Source organism: Eublepharis macularius, chromosome 15, assembly GCF_028583425.1.
Source record: "Eublepharis macularius isolate TG4126 chromosome 15, MPM_Emac_v1.0, whole genome shotgun sequence".
In the NCBI taxonomy this organism is placed as follows: domain Eukaryota; kingdom Metazoa; phylum Chordata; class Lepidosauria; order Squamata; family Eublepharidae; genus Eublepharis; species Eublepharis macularius.
In genome coordinates, this window is record NC_072804.1 from 35,821,311 (window position 1) to 35,838,308 (window position 16,998).

Consider the following 16,998-nt stretch of genomic DNA (forward strand, 5'->3'; position numbering starts at 1 on the left):
GGAAATGGCAGCTTCAGAGGCCAAACTCTATGGTATACCATAGATTCCAGGTGAAATCCCTCCCCAGACTTCCCCCTCCACAGGCACCAACCTCAAATCTTCAAGAATTTCCAGGCTGGAGTTGGAAACCCTAATCCACACATTATTGAATAGTGTTGTTCTACTAAAGCAAGCAATTGCAATTGGATGATCTCCTCCACTGAGGAAAATTCAGTTGTGAATGACTGCTATAGTGGGACAATAGCACAATATATAAGCATATGTGTCTGCAGGCCATGTGACTATGGTTGCCAACTCTGGATTGGGAATGTCCTGGAGATTTGGGGGTGGAGCCTTGGGAGGGCAAGGTTTGGGGAGGGAGGATCCTCTGCAGGGTGTCTACCCTCCACCCGCCAAAGCAGCTGTGATCTTCAGGGGGACTAATCTTTGTTGTCTGGAGATCAGTGGTAATTCTAGATTGCCAGGCTCCATCTGGAAGTTGGCAACCCTACACGAGGCCTTTCGGACCTGCTTTATTTATTCAAAATATTTATATTCCATCTAGGAGGTTTGCAACTAATAATGCAATAAAAGTTACAAGGACACAACAAAAACACATAACAAGTTCATCAACAATGTTAGTAGATCCAGAGGAGTTAGCCGTGTTAGTCTATAGTAGCAAAATAGAAAAGAGTCCAGTAGCACCTTTAAGACTAACCATCTGATGAAGAGAACTGTGGTTCTCAAAAGCTTATGCTACAGTAAAGTTGGTTAGTCTTAAAGGTGCTACTGGACTCAGTGTTAGACAGTGTACAAGTTAAAAATACTTCTGTGCCACTGGCCTTAGTTTGGGGGAATTCTAGAAGATCAAGAAAGCTACGGGGCAGAAATGAGAGGCATCAACAGGGCCAGTGGGAGAGTGAGGGCTGGCACAATGGAATCGATGTGGAGTAAGGGCTGAAGGTGGAATCTATGGGGCTTGAGGGATATGTGGGTCAAGACTTAGGCACCCTTGGAAGAACCTGCAAGGAACTGAGACCTAGCTGTTTATGTCACGAGTCACCATCTTTCCCCGTGTTCCGATTTGGTCTTCCAGGGTGGTGACAGATGACTGCTATCCTTTCAACAACCAGGACAAAGACAGCTCTCCGGTACCTCCTCCTTGCATGATGCACAGCAGATCCACAGGCCGAGGGAAGAGGCAAGCCACAGCGCGCTGCCCAAACCCGTGGGTGGACTCGAATGACATCTACCAGTCCACCCCTGCGTACCGACTTTCCTCGAATGTAAGTTCTAGATGCAGTTCAGGGATCATGTTGGGGGAGGTTTGCCATCTCTTGGTTGGGAAATTCCTGGAGATTTGTGGGTGGAGCCTGGGGAGGACAGGGCTTGGGAAGAGGAGGGACCTCACTGGGATATAATGCCGTAGAGTCCACCCTCTGAAGCAGCCATTTTCTCCAGGGGAACTGAGCTCTGTAGTCTGGAAAAGAGTTGGAATTTTGGGAGATCTCCAGGCCTCACCTGGAGGTTGGCAAAACCATACCTGAAACAGTTTAAGAGTCTGGAGTGGCTTGAGGTCCGTTTAGGACCATAGTAGCAAACCCTTTTCCTAGATCAGGGTAGTTTAACAGCAGTCTGCTAATTAGCATTAGGGCATGCTGGTAACCCAAAGCAAAAGAAAACCACGGAGCAGATTCTGGGTGCATTGAGGAAAGAACCACAGCCTCTCCAGCTCTTGAAACTGAAGGGTGGTTTCAGGGAGCAAGCCCAGTCCTGACCACACAATACATTTCCATTGTGTCTCCCCGGGTCCTGCTGACCAGATGTGTGATGCAAGTTCTGTGCTTGGAACAAGGAGGCTGCCTTGGATTGGGACCACAGTACATGAGGGAAAGGGGCATTAAGCCTCCTCCTGTGCCAGTTTTCTGATCTGAATTGGCCCATATTAGGAAAACTTGCAGGCAGCCAATCAGTACACATGGAACTCCCAATACAACAGACAGCACCCCCCGGGAGCTGTTGCTGTGTGTTGTAGTGACTTGAGTGTCAGACTAGGATCTGAGAGACCCAGGTTCGAATCTCCACTCTGCCGTGGAAGCTTGCTTGGGTGGCCTTGGGCCAGTCCCGCTCTTTCATCCTCACCTGCTTCGTAGGGTTGTTGTGAGGATAAAATGGGAGAACAACATAAGCCGCTTGGGGTCACCATTGGGGAGAAGGGCAGAAGTAAATTAATGAATATATAAATAAATTTCAGGTCAGAAAAGCAGCAGCGGGGGATGCTTCAGCCCCCTTTTCTCACACGCTGCATTTCTGATCAAAATCAGCCCCTCCCCAGCTCAGAGTCAAAAGTACACCTCTAATTGCCACGACTCAGGAGTACATGGGGAAAGCATAATATGAAATCAGGCCCATTTGAGGACCTTGTGTGTGCTCCCTGGATGTGTAAACAGCCTTGGGCCAGAGAATGCTAAATTTGGGCCAAGCTACAAGTGACGAATTACACTTGCCTGGCAAGTGAACAGACTTGCGTGTATTCCTCCCTGTTCACTTGCACTCCACTTGCGTGATTGAGTGGAGTGGAGTGCAAGTGGAGCGCAAGTGAACAGAGAGGAATACACGTGAGTCTGTTCACTTGCCATGCAAGTGTAATTCGTCACTTGTAGCTTGGCCTTGTGTCACAGATTGAAAGTCAAAACTTCAGGCTCCAAGCCTGAAGAAGATGTCCTTTGCTGGCCTAGAGAGCAGCCCAAGGAAGAAGCCCTCCTGGTCTTTAACTCTCCCTTTGCTTGCAGGAGAAGGACATCATGAAAGAGTTAATGGAAAATGGACCCGTGCAAGGTGAGCCGGAGGTCTCCCCCCAGCCCTGAGACTTTCTGGAATTTGCAGCAGGCCGAAACTCGTGCTGTAGAAGGGAGAAACAAGGCCCAATGGAAGGCAGGGGAACTCCTGCTGTCATTATGCCACTTCTGGGTTTGTTATTAGAATTATGTGGCAGCATGGGGGGCTTCCCTGGATGCCAAATAGATAGCAAAGTTTATTAATATTAAAATCCTGTTAAGTTATGCCACGTGATATGGAACTAGAATTTTATAGCGGGAACTCTAGTGAGAGATCTTCTGCTGGCAGCCACCACAGTAGGCCAGTGAGGGAAGCAGGGAATAAAGCAAATATTGCCATCACATCAGCAGAATAATGTCATTTCCAGGGCAAACCCAGAATTGGTGTCACACCGCTCTAGGATTCAGCAGAAACTCTATAGTGAAATCATAACGTTTCTGCTGAATCCTAGAGTGACACAGCTTTGCTTCTGGGGTTTCCTCGGAAATGACATCATGCCCTCAACACAACAACACCGTCCATGTCTCCATCCTGCTTAGTCTCCTACAAGGTGCTAGCCTCTGGTTGGCAACCCTGTATGGAACAGTTAATAATTTTTCAGGATTTCAGACATCACTCCCTCACCACTTGCTCTCAGGGTATGAGGCTGAATAGAGTGGGGCCCTGAAGAGGTCTCATTGGCTTTACCGCTTAACACAGTAAAGCAAATTCAGCTGCTGAATAACAAGATGACAGCAGGAAGCTAGTAGGGGTTTTGTACATCAGCTTTGAGCAGAAGCAGTCTATCTGAGTAGTGAGCACCTTAAAGGTTCACAGCTGTTCTTAGCTTGCGCCCAAACCAGTTTCTGGCCATAACCTTAGGAATATAAATGACTCCTTACAGCCCGTTGTTCGAGTCTTCTAGTATGGGAGGCTCAATACCTAAATCATTAGTCTCTGGCATTACTGAATACATGATTCCTGTCTCCGTGTTGTAGTTCAGACACAACATCTATATCAGCAATTCTGTATGAGCAGCCCAGAGGGAAGCTGTCACTGCTGAAAGCATTTGATCAGCAAAGCTCATTTCCTGGGAGAAAATGGGTAGATGTTAGTCAGGAGAAGGGAAAACAAGCAGGGGAGCATGAGCAGAGGAATTTGGAAGATTGTTTCTCCCCCCCCCCCAAACAATACTACATAGCCATGAAATAATAATTTTCTCTTCCCAGGGAACTGTAGATTTGAGAGGGGAGGGATAGCAAGAATCTCAGCACTCTTTCCAAATTACAATTCCAAGGGACCCTAGGGAGCAAGCTGCAACAATATTCAAAAAGTTTGTAATGAGACACCGCAGCATGTATTTGTCAAGTGTAGGGAGACACAATGTTAGCTGGGAAGCACAATTTAAAAAGATGGAGCTGTCCGAGATTGCTCCTCAGAGGGTTTGTTCATTTCACCTTTGCCTCCCAAAAGGCTCTGTCAATTTCACCTCTCCAGGCTGTGCGGGATTGCAAGGAGGAATGGAAATGGGCTGGAGGTGCCTTCCAGAGCCCGGCTTGTACCTGAAGAAGTTATAATGGGCTGAAGTTTCCATTCTGGCACTTCACAGCCCCTTCACAGAGCTCCAGCGTATATCAAAGCCTTTGCCCTTCCACCGGCTCTGTCTTTTTAAACTACCCTCCCCGGCTAACATTGCATCTCCTGACACGTGTTCTTCACATGACAGATGTCTCCTGTAAAGAGACTCAAAGTTCACGCCAGAGGTGCGGTCTCTGCTAGTCCTTGCCCAGCTTTTTCCTATTGTTTGGCTTTTTCTTTACAGCCATCATGGAGGTCCACGAAGACTTTTTCATGTACAGGAGTGGCATTTATCAGCATACACCTGTCGCAGCTGGAAAACCAGAGCAGTACCGACGGCATGGCACCCATTCCGTCAAAATCACAGGGTGAGAAAACAAAGGGAAGCTTTTGATGGAGAGGAAGGGGTGGGAAAGTGGGTTGAGAGGCCTTGCGGGGTGATGTTTTAAGGGGCATTGTGCCAGAGAGTCTTCCCGAGTACGGGAGTTCTCTGGTTAAAGTGTCAGAAGGCAAGAGCGGCTTGTCTGGATCAGACTGAAACCTTTCTGGTCAGCCACATGCCTCTCCATCTCTGTGGTGCCCCACGGAGATGATCTGTCTCGTCTCTCCACCCCTCCCTCTGTGGGCACTGGCTGGGTAGTTGAGAGAGTGGTGTGTCATGCCTGCTAGCTTACTACTGTTTGTGGAATGAGGAACAAAAACACTTGTGTGGGGCCCTGCGAGGGAAAGCGGAGGCTCTGAGCAAGCCGCTGCCAGATAAGGGGCGCCTCTCCAGGAAAGGTGAAATCCTCTGACGTCAGAAAACTTGCTGGCTCCTCAGTGGGAGAGGCTGGCATCTGGAGCACACTGCGGAGTCCCCTTCCCCAAGACTGGGAACAGCTTCCAAGGTGCAGGAGACGGCATCAGCTTGGGGTTGAGCTGGCCCAGGAGCCTTCAAGTGGTCAAAGGGTGGTGAAAGAGAAGACCTCCAGGAGTGCCAGAGCGAGTGGAGTTTGGAGAGCTCTAAACTTCCGTTCTCAGCACTTCATTTCGGTGGGTCAGAGATCAGGCCTTTGGCCTGCAGGCCTTCTTAGATGCTGCATGTGTCCCTGGGTGGGCTGCGGTTCTTCAGCAAGAAATACAACCTGTACATGCTTTCCTGTGAAGTCTCTCCAAAGGTGCACCCCCATGGGCCTGAAAGCTTTAATGGCTTTGGCCTGACCCTAAACTTACCAGGAAAGTTCTCAAATGGCCACTGCTTAGATGACCACTGATGGCTAGGAATGAACAGAACCAAGAGCCTTGTGGAGTTGCACTGCTGCAGGGATGACGTGGCTCAGACCTGAGCTGCAGCGAAGTCGATAGCAGGCACCTGTTGTAACTGCAAGCAGAGTTGCCTCTGGAAGGCACTCTGTACATGCTCAGATTCACTGTTCTTCTTCAAACGCTACATGGCATTCCAGTTCATGTAGTAGGTTTTAATCCTGCCATTTCTCTAGGAGCTCAGGGTGGCATACACGGATGTCTTGCTGTATTTTATCCTCACAACAACCCTGTGAGGTGGGTTAGGCTGAGAGAGAGATTGAATGCCTGGTGAAACATCATCCAGCCTGTTTTATGGCTGAGTGGGGATTTGAACCTGGGTCTCTGAGATTCATAGTGCCTGGTGCTCTTCTCCTGACACCCCACCAGCTCTCTGTACTGAAAACTTCTTTTAGGTCTCAGTGCTCTAGCAGAAGTTTGAGCTGAAACAAATCTTTCTTCCTTGCATCCAACCCACCAATCAAAGATACTGAATTAGGAGATTAATCTTCCATTTAAAGCCGAGGGTGAGCAAATCCCCACCGTTTTCCCCTTCATTGGCCTAAGTTTTGCTCTGCCCTGCATTGTGGTACCCCAGAATTCTGATTTTACAGGGAGAATTTCTAAAGTCCCTGAACTGGAGGGTGGCACCTTGGCCCCAATTTTGCACTTGTTCAGTTCACGTACAGTGTGAGGTAGGTTAGGGTGAGAGAATGCAACTCGCTCCAAGTCTCTCGTTGAGCTTTAAGGCAAAATGGGGATTTGATTCTGGATTTTCCAGATCCTAGTCAGACCCTGTAAGCACTGCACCACCCCAAGGTTCTCGTCACACTGCTGCCAGCTGGCTAGGGTGGCCTTTCCTCCTCTGCAGTGGTGGATACCCGGCCCCTGCCCTCCCACCCTCGACTCACCTGGTCAGTGGTGGGAGGAGGCACTTGGGGGAGGCATGAATGCAAAGCACACATGTGCTTGTTGTCATGCAGGAACATGACATCTGACGGGTGGGTATGGGAGTGTGCACATGAGGGATAAGTACCCCCTGCCCCCAACCCCCACTCCAGTTTGGTCCCTGGGGGGCCTGGCATCCCTACATCTGGCCATCCCTGCCACCATGGCTCTTCCACTGGATGTGGGGCATGTTCAGCATATGGAGCATCACAGCAGAACCTTGGCTACTGGGAGTACCAGAAGGTGAAGCAGCAGAGATCTTGGTCCAGTCTTCTCTTTGCTAAGCTGCCTCACCATCTCTGCAGAGCAATGCACCTGTCACGAACAGGTGGGCTTGAAATACCAGCCATTTGGGTGGGACTTGAAACCTCAAGGGTGAAGAATTCACTTGGTGTCAGAAGGAGCCAGGAAAACTGCACGGCAAATCTAAACAAAGCCTTGGCACGCCAGAACCCTCGGAGCTCGGAGCTCGTTACTCCCGACTCGTGAACTGAAAGTCAACAGCGTTGCCACGGTGACTCATTCCAACACACTCTGAGACGGGCAAAGGCCCCCACTTGGAATGAAGGAAAAAACTGAACTGCAGGGCAAGCCGGGGAGAACTCAGTGGAGGGCTTTCTGCCAGCTGGTTGATGCTGTATTTTCCACAAGGGTTGTTATCTCCTTGGAGGAGGGGACAGACCAGGGCCTGAGCTTATCGGTGGGGAATGAATTGGGAATTCTCCAAGATAACCACCACAGTTAACAAACAAAAGGAATCACGTCTTTACTCAATGAGTGATATATAGTGGAATTTACTTGCAACGATGGCCACAAGTATAGGCAACTTTCAACGGGGGTTAGACAGATTTGTGGAGGAGATGACTAGAAAGAATCTCCGTATACAGAGGCAGTAAACCTCTGAATATTCATAGTAGGAGGCAGCACTGGGGGAAGTCCTTGGCCTCTATTCCCTGTTTGTTTGGACCTCCAGGGCAACTGGCTTGCCGTTGCATGAAACAGGATGCTGGATTAGATGGACCACTGCAAGCAAGAGAGGACCCCACTCGAAGCAAACAATGCAGGGGTGAAAACACCCGAGTAGGAAAAATGCGAATAGGCAGAAATACATGTAGAAAGTCAAATCAATGTATAATAGCTGTAACAGAGCAAATCACTCCTACAAATCAAAAAGTTACAATTACAATGAACAAAGTAATGAAAAAAATCCTTAATAGGAAGGCATCCAACAGGTGTTACAAATTGTAAAGGTGCAGCAACATATCATTCAGGAAGCTGTCTCAGATGCCTCAGGTGGTGGAGGCACCTGGAACAGGCCTCCAAAGATGACTGGAGTGTTTGGGAAAGTTCAGATGAGAGTAAGCAGTTCTTTTGCCAGTGAGCAACAGTCAGCTTTTCAGACTTGGTTTCTCTTTTGATGAGTGGACCTGTTCACGTTTTCATTCAATTCTGTGCTACAGGTGGGGAGAAGAGCAAACACCTTATGGGCAAAACCGGAAGTACTGGGTGAGTACAGCCACTTCTGATCTAGGTTTTACCAGAAAACCATGTTTAGGTTGCAGGACACTTGTTTTTGATTCGTATATTACAAAATCCTTGTGGCTGCAAGACATGTTTCCATCAGATGTGAATTTTTTTAAAAGTCCAGCGGCTCTTTGAAAACTAACAATATTATGTCAGTATGAGCTTTTGTGAGTGAGAGCTTTCTTCTTCAGATATGTGTGGAAATCATACTGGGAATCCTTCTTATGGGGAAGATTATGGGGCAGGGAGTTGCTATGTCAGATTATGGGGCAGGAAATTGCTATATCAGATAGTGAATTTCTCCATGAATCTTTCAAAGGTACATTTTGTGTAGGAAAAAGAGGTAGAAAGGTTAGGTGTGAATCCTGTCATAAAACTTCCTTTGTAGCTGAAACAGAATTAGCAGTTGCAAATGTTTCCACACCACTCACCTTCATCCAGAACGCTGCGGAACGTCACAAAAAAACCACGGACGATAGTGTCTTCTCATTCGACTTTTGCACAATGTCGCGCAAAACTCGCACGAGAAGACGCCATCTTCCCCGTTTTTTTCACAATGTTCCGCAGCGTTCCGGATGACGGTGAGTAGTGTGGAAACGGCCATGGATGGAGAGAGAGATTGGCAGTTCAAACAGACAAACAAGTGATATGTTAAGTGAATATTAACCGATAGTGGTCCAAGGTTATAATCTGGTCAAACATGTTAAGAACAACCAATCAAAATTACCACAAAGTGGGTCTGCTGTACCCTGAGGGCTTCCCAGTGACAACTTAATTCCCAAGGGTGTGAGGACCCAATTCACATTACGGCAGTAGCATGTGGGGAGCAGGGGTTTAGGTCTTCTTTCCCCAGGCCGTTTTGCCAACCCAAAACTGCCCCAGGCAGCCACCATTTGCCCTTTTGAAGAAACTCACATGTAGGCACGTAAGTAGAGTGTACGCTGTACGCTGACAGTGCAGTCCTAAGGACAGTTGCATCCCAAATGATGCCAGTCCGAAGGGCTGTTTGAAATTGGAAAATAGTGACATGGAGGAAGGGAGCCGGAGCTCTTTTTGAGCCTCCCCCCCCCGAAGGCTTTTTTGGCTTTAAAAAAAATAAACAACAACAATATGCCCGATATAGTTGGTAACAGACATATTGCTATAGTTTAAAATTGGTAATTTATATATCTGATGAAGGGAGCTTTGACTCTTGAAAACTTATATTCTGAAAATCTAGTCGATCTTTAAGGGGCTACTGGATTCTTGTAATTTATATGTTGCGGTATATAATACTGTATGTTGTTTTGAGGGGCCTTTGTAGTTATCCAGAACGTTACAATTTTCTTTCCCTGCCTTCAGATTGCTGCCAATTCCTGGGGCAAGCACTGGGGTGAACATGGCTACTTCCGCATTGCCCGTGGCACTAATGAGTGTGAGATAGAGGCTTTTGTGGTGGGCGTCTGGGGCCGTGTCGGAATGGAGGACATGCACCACAAAAAGTGAGGAGGAACCGCCTCATGTTGGCTCCCCCAGCACAAACTTCTTTCCTTCTGTACCTCTGCCACCACCTTCTCAAAAGTCTGAGATCTGCCACACAGCTGATTCTCACCCTCACGTCTGTCTCCAAAGGAAACAGGCACAATCAGGGCTTGGTGAGGCCTAGGACTGTCCTTGAGGCCTTGAACTTGTCATGGATTTTAGCTTGCACGCTACTTGAGCACACACAAAATTTTGACTAAGGAGGTAAACCCGGAAGTACTAGGAAGACCATGAAAGGTCACCATATCTGACCCCCGTACCCCAAAGCAGGAACTAGCAGATCAGAAGCAAGCCAAGAACACTGCGTCAAAATGGCGTGAAGACTGGGTGACTGCTGGATGCCTCAAGCAAACAAGCCAAGCCCCATAGTACAAGGAAGGGCAAGTCAGCCTCTCTTTCCTGGGGTTTCCAGAAATTTCTTCCATACCTCATCAGTTCCTTGCAGGAGACATTTTGAATCTATTGCTTCCTCAAGCCTGGCCTTTTTGCATGGCTGCCTCTTTTATGGAGACCATTCCATGGCAGTGTGAAACCAGAGTTGGCAGCTTTTCCCACAAACCTCAGGCTTTCCTACCTGCTGCCCTACCTCACACACGTATACAAGCCAGTCCCTATGGAGACCACAGGAGAACAAGCAGGCCTCACGGCCTCCTCTAAGTTTTCATTCCCAGGCAGGTGCCTCTTTCCTTGCCGTTCTGTCTGTACTTCTGTTTCTTTCCCAACCTACATGGAGGAGGAATTCCAACTTTTGGACATGCCTGTGTATGCCCAGCAAACAGAGGAATCATCCCAGCAAAGCCAGAAGAGAAAAGTGTGAGTTGACCAATTTCAGCCGTGGCCAGGTGTTTCTAGCACATGCACGCCGTCTGCATTGGACCAGTCCAGAAATGGAAATGATGTCTGGATTCTGAGAAAAGTGGCGTGCAGAACAGTATGAGCTCTTCCTCAGACAAGACTGGAGTTCATCACATTTGGGGATGTATTTTTAACTCAGTTAAAAAATTTTAACTCACAGAGGTGCCAGGACAGTAGTTGCGTATCCATGGCTGTGATGGTCACTGTGGATCAATGCAGAAAAGATAGCAGAAGATCCCCAGGACATTTTCCCCTTCTGCTCGGCCATTTTTGTAACAAAACTGTAACATGGAGGCCAGGGAGCGGAGGGTTGCCAGCTCTGGGTTGGGAAATCCCTGGAGATTTGGGGGGGTGGAACCTGAGGAGGAGGGTGGGATTTAATCCCATAGAGTCCACCTTCCAAAGCAGCCATTTTCTCCAGGGGAACTGATCTCTGTTGATTGGAGATCAGTTGTAATTCCAGGTCTTCAGGCTCCATCTTGAGGTTGGCAACCCTACAGGAGGCAGTTCTTCCCTCCTACACCATTTCCAAACCTCACATACCTTCCTCCCCTTCAGAGCTGATATTTCCCCTGTTGGGGGAAAACATACCTGTACCCTACAGGTGACAGTTCAAATAGCTGCCCCAAAGAGTGGAGGGGACAGGATTAACTCCTAGCCCTGGCCCTCGGCCCCCACCTGCCCCTGCTGTGATTTATGAAAGGAAACTGAACTGGAGGCATAACCTTGCACTGTCTTACCTGGAGGAGAACAGTTTCTGGGCTGCTGTCCGTTGCGTGTTGGATGCCTTGCTGTTTGTGGTATGTGCACTCATTTTGGTCATTGCAGATCGGTTTTTTTGAAATGAGAAGGCTACAAAAATTGTGCATGGTGTGAAGCACAAGGCTCGCCTCTAGAAACTGTAGCCCAGCAATGATGTGCCTGTAACTTTATGCTTATCTTTGCCGGCTATATTTTTACCTTGTCCTTCCTCCACAGTGCTTGAGGGGGCATACTGTGTTCCCCTCTCTTCTATCCTCATACCAACAACCCTGTGAGGTAGATTAGGTTGAATGGGTGTGACTGGCCCTTGGTCACTTCCCAGCAAGTTTCTGTGGCAGAGTGGGGACTCGAACCACTCTTCAGTCTTAATCCTGCAAGATTCCAGTGCCTTAAAGACCAACACAATTTCAGTGTATAAGCTACTATCTCCTGTCTTAGTATGACTATAACCCTCAGCCACATTGTCTTGATCTTATGCTGAATGCTTCAAAGCTCCTTCCTGGAGCCACCAACAAATGTGAAGGCAGAGGAGGGAACAGCCAGCATGGTGCTAGTGGCTAGAAGTGTCGGACTAGGACCAGGAGATCCAGGTTCAAATCCCCACTCTACCATAGAAGCTTGTTGGGTGACCATGGATCAGTTACACTCTCTCAGCCCAACCCTAACTCATAGTACTTCTGTGTGGATTAATCATTTGGTTCGTGAAAACATCATTTCTGGGACAGCAGAAGGTCTGCAGAGACCCTATCCCCCCGTAGCCTAGGAAACTGATTGATCAGCACCAGGCTGTCTGCAGTGACAAACCGAAATACGAACAAAACAAATCGGGCTAAAATTCGTCACGGTTCCTGAGAAATGAGCTCCCACGAACCGCCAGTTCACGAACCACGAACCAGCATTCATGACGAACTTCAGTTCATATTTTGGTTCATGCCCACCTCTAATAACATTTAATAAAACAGTGCAGCAGTATTCAAGAATGAGGTGGCTGAAATTGTACAGAGACCGCAGCAGGGTGTGTGTGTGTGTGTGTACATGACACAGGACTCCAGTGTCCCTTGGATCGTGTAACTCCATTCCAGAACCAACGTGAGTTGGTGGAGAACCTGCAGCCAACGCTGATTTTATCACGTAGCCTGCAGTGATGTTGAGCTGGAACAAGCTGCAATGAATTCAGTGCTTTTCTGGTGCCAGTCTCCCCCTTCCCAGCAGGAAAACAGAAAATCCTTGTTTTTCCCTGGCCTTTGCAAGTTTGAATGCATGCTAACTTCTATTTCCTTTTAAGAGACCCGTTGCAAAGGGTGTCTATGAAGTTCTGCTGACGCAGACAGCTCTGTGCACCAGCCTGTAGATGATCTGGGTTGAAAGCAGCACCCCTGCCCCCCGCCCCGCTGATTACCCGCCCCTTTCTTTCAGGTCTTAACTCCTGTCCTGCAGCCTTTTGGACAGGATGTGGGGTCTTTGGGTGCTTAATCCCCTGCCCCGATTAAATAGACCCATTGTTGAAAGTCTGCTGCTTTTTGAAAGGGCTGGCTTTGGCCAGCCGTCGCAACAGGTCCTGTCAGCTTTGCCAGCTTCCGAGCATCCGTGTAAACACTGAGCCGCCCCTATTCATGTTAAAGAAGCGGAGAGGGAAAGTGTGCGTTAACGCAGAGCGCATTCATGCATGGCCTAGATGGCTGGGGCCTTAGACTTACGTGCCTGTGCCAGCATTTCGCAAGAGTGGGGAACTAGAACGTGCAGTCATCGAAGCGTGTGTTCGCGCACACACACCCCTGCACCAAGATCAAATAGAGCGGAGGGAGTGGATGGGTGGGAGAGCATTTTATGAGGCAAAGTTTTTGGACTTGCTGAACCAATGAACCGATGTCTGGGCTGTGTTGCTTCAGACTGCAGGTGCAGTTGCCCATGTTGGCATGCATGTCCATACCACATACACACACACACACACCCAAATCCATGACGTGGAAAACTAGCTGGGCAAGGAGACGGCTAAACCCTTCTGCCTGCCATGTTAGCTTTCAAAGAGCAGGGAAGCTAGCTGTGTGGAGGAACATCCAACTGTTTGAGACCCATCCTGAATTCCAGAGTGGGGCAACGTGGACCCAGGTTTACTGCCTCAGGTGAAAAGACAGTGTGTGTGTGAGTTAAATGTGAAACAGGCAAAAGAGCTTTCTTGTAGGACTTGGCCCTCACACAGCATTTCATTTGAACTGGGTGTGCAAAATCAGCTATGCACCAATATCATGTTTAAATTTGGCCTTAGGCCTTCGTGCAAAGGGACAACTGAGCTGTGTCAAATCGCCCTGTCAGCTTTGAAGGGGAGGCAGCGGCGGTAGAAACAGATATGCACTGGGGGCGCAGCAAAGCTTTGTAGGCTAGTAGCATCCACAGTCCCATCCTACCATGGTTTTGCACCCTGTCTGCACTGCAGCTGCCTGAGCTACACAATCCATGCGCATCTGTTGGCAGAAGTATTGCCCTGCCCTCTTCCTGCTCAGAGCCCGCCCCTTCCTCTTAGCCACATCAGGTTGCCTGTGCGGTTTCTGCCTATGAAAAATCTCACTCCTCTGTACCAATAAGAATCAGTTGTGTAACTAAAAACACTTGATGTGAACAGACATTCCCCCTCCTCGTATTATTTACATTCCAAAGAAGCTGTGCCAATCAAGGCACACGCCAAGTTAGCATCCAAAGACAAGAGCTATCTATCTTCACCTTATCTGCACAGAAGGTTTTTAATTTTTATTCTGAGGAGTCTTTTATATTTATTTTGCTTTTTATTATTTGTAAATAAAATGCATCAAAGATCGGCAAGAAGCATCAGTGGCTGGTTTCTTTACCCCCCCCCCCGTGTCTCTGGCCTTGTGTTAAATTTTAGCAGCCCCACCTCCTGTGATGATCTTATTGGTGTTTTAAAAATAGACATGCTCCTTCAATTGGCCAGTTGAAACATTTTGGGAGGTGGGAAAAGTTCTTTATTAGTGTCTGAAAAACACAGAAGTTTCCATTAAAGCATTTTAACCTGAGAGTTGCACTAGCTTGTATAGGGTGTTAGAAATAGCTTGGGAATGGGAAATGTAAAAAAAAGGAGAGGACATTTTAAAAACCCTGGTTTGCAATATATTAATTAAAAGCTAGAAGGAGTGAATTATATTTCATAGCACAGCTGACATGTTCTCTGTGTTTTGTTGCCTTCTGCCTTTTTTTTATACTTCCCTTTTCTCCAAGGAGCTGAGGACAGTTTACCGGGTTCCCCAGCTTCTATCTCATCTGCACAACAACCTTGTAAGACAGGGTGATCTGTAGGGATCCCATGTCCACCGATACGGGTGGGGAATCCCCCACTCCAACCCTCTACCCCCCACCATCTCTCACCTCGTGGTTTGGGAAGGTTGGGGAACAGGCCTCCATTGTACGCTCCTGATGTCACTTTCGGTAGTGATGTCATCGCACCACCCCGGGAGCACTCCCACACTTTGTAACGGTCCAATTTGGGCCCAAACGAGTCAAATCAGGCCTGTTTGAGGCCCCAATTGGCCTGGTATGAAGCACGTGTGTGCAAAGCATGTGCAAAGAGCAAAAGGAAGGTGAGCACCAGGTCCCTCTCCCACCAGGAGAGTAAGGGGACTTGGCAACCCTAGGATATGGTTGCCACCCTCTAGGTGGGTGTGGGGAATTACAATTAATCTCCAGACTACAGCGATCAGTTCCTCTGGAGAAAATGGATGCTTTATAGGGTAGCATTGAAGCCTGCTGAGGTCCCTCCCCAAACCTCAGCCTTTCTAGGTGACATGCCCAAATCTCCAGGAATTTCCCAACATGGAGTTAGCAACCGTAGAGGCTAAGCTAAGAGGAATTGGCCTAAATTCACCCAGGCAGAGCAGGGACGTGAACTCAGGGCTCCCAACTCTATTCACTATATCAAGCTGCTTCTTGATACTGGCATAATTTCTACACCCCATACCTTACAACCTCTCTCTTTTTTTTAAATGCACCCTTAGCTTAGCATACAACATTGCAAATCACCCTGGGATAGGGTTGCCAGCTCTGGGTAGGGAAATTCCTGGAGAATTTGGAGATGGAGCCTGGAGAGGGTGGGGCTTGGTGAAGGAAGATGCCTCAGTGGGATATAGTTTCATAGAGTCCCCCTTCCAAGGTAGCCATTTTCTTCAGGAGATCTGATCTTTGTCACCTGGAGATTAGTTGAAATTCCAGGAGATCTCCAGTCACCACCCAGAGGTTGGCAACCCTACCCTGGGAAGGGGGTGGTGGTGGTATGAAAGTCACCTCATGCTATTCCCTCCCACTTCAGTAATGGCCTTGGGGTGGGGTGGGGGTCTTCCTTGCTCTCCTCAGCCCCAATAAGGGAAGAGGTCAGCTCTGCAAAGTCTGTCCCACCAAGATAAGGGGCCAGCTATTGTCTTGCTTCCTGTTTTCTTGGAAAAGCCTCTTCACCGGTGTCCTTGCCAAGAAAAAACAGCCAGGGACACAAAGCTGGAGCAGCAAGCTGTCTGCAGGGGCCCTCTTCTTCGAGTAACGGGCAGGGAAGACCTTCTGTGTTTTCTGAGGGTTGCATTTTAACTTTTCTCCACTGATTAACATCTTGGGTGGAACCCACAAAAACCAACAGAAATAGAGATTGCACACACCTAGGGAAGAGCGAAGGAGCTCCTGCCTACCTGCCACAGCTGAGCTGTCGCAGAAGAGGCAAACCTGGGCCTGTATCAGTTGGCACATGGAAGGTGGCATGCAATACTGTATGCTCTGTTGTTTGAAAGAAAGAAAGAAAGAAAGAAAGAAAGAAAGAAAGAAAGAAAGAAAGAAAGAAAGAAAGAAAGAAAGAAAGAAAGAAAGAAAGAAAGAAAGAAAGAAAGAAAGAAAGAAAGAAAGAACCCTCCTTTCACCTAGAAAACTTGCATATCAGGCTAGGCTTGAACCCTGAGATCCAGTTTTCAATATGTGGGCATGTTGTATTTATATCAAAAGATATACGTGACACTGTTGCCGATTCTAGGTTGAGAAATTCCCAGCGATTTGGGGAAAGGAGGGACCTCAGCAGAGTATAAAGCCATAAAGTCTGCCCTCCAGAGTAGACATTTTTTTTCTAAGGGGAGTGATATTTTTTGTCCAGAGAGCAGATGTAATTCTGGAAGGTCTCCAGGCCCTAACTGGGAGTTTGCAACTCTAACCTGGAGTACAGTTCTGACCTGGGTTTACTACCTCAGTGAGAACTAGGCCTACATGGAGCTTTAGGGTCTCCGAGGACATGTTGTTAATCTTGTAATATGTCTTTTAGCATCCTTTGGAATTTCTACAGAGCAGGTGTCTCCAATTTGCCTCAAGATTTGTGTTTGGTGTACATGTAGCTGTTTTTGAGAATAGCTCTGTCACATTTTTTTTAAAATTGTAGTGAGCTCGTGTGATGGAACTATACCTTAAGAACACATGATGACCCCAAAAGAGGAATCACTGGCCCTTATTTCTCCTATGTATGAGGGCCTTAGCTGGGGGCAGGGGGTTGCCCGAACTAGAGCAATGATTTGCCTTACTCCAATTTGTGGCAGTACTTCAAATGGCTGCTTGACTTGTTCACCTGGTCTGCTCAGTTTTGGCCACTCAAGACTGGCCCTGGCTCAGGATGGAGCATTCCAAGTTCTCCTGACAGCTGCCAACCTTCAGGCCGGGGCTGGAGTCCTCCCAGAATTACAACTCCAGCTTACAGAAATCAGT

At 48.0% G+C, this 16,998-nt stretch overlaps 1 protein-coding gene across 1 annotated transcript in view; it reads left to right on the plus strand.

Moving 5' to 3' along the window:
• The window catches only part of TINAGL1 (tubulointerstitial nephritis antigen like 1), a 34,386-nt gene extending 24,637 nt beyond the window's left edge, over positions 1-9,749 (plus strand). Inside the window, exons 8-12 of the mRNA XM_055000066.1 lie at positions 1,076-1,265; positions 2,772-2,817; positions 4,619-4,742; positions 8,064-8,109; positions 9,469-9,749. Coding sequence (XP_054856041.1) covers positions 1,076-1,265; positions 2,772-2,817; positions 4,619-4,742; positions 8,064-8,109; positions 9,469-9,612 — 550 coding nt within the window. The 3' untranslated portion in view covers positions 9,613-9,749. The remainder of the gene's footprint in view (positions 1-1,075; positions 1,266-2,771; positions 2,818-4,618; positions 4,743-8,063; positions 8,110-9,468) is intronic.
• Positions 9,750-16,998: the final 7,249 nt, after the last annotated feature.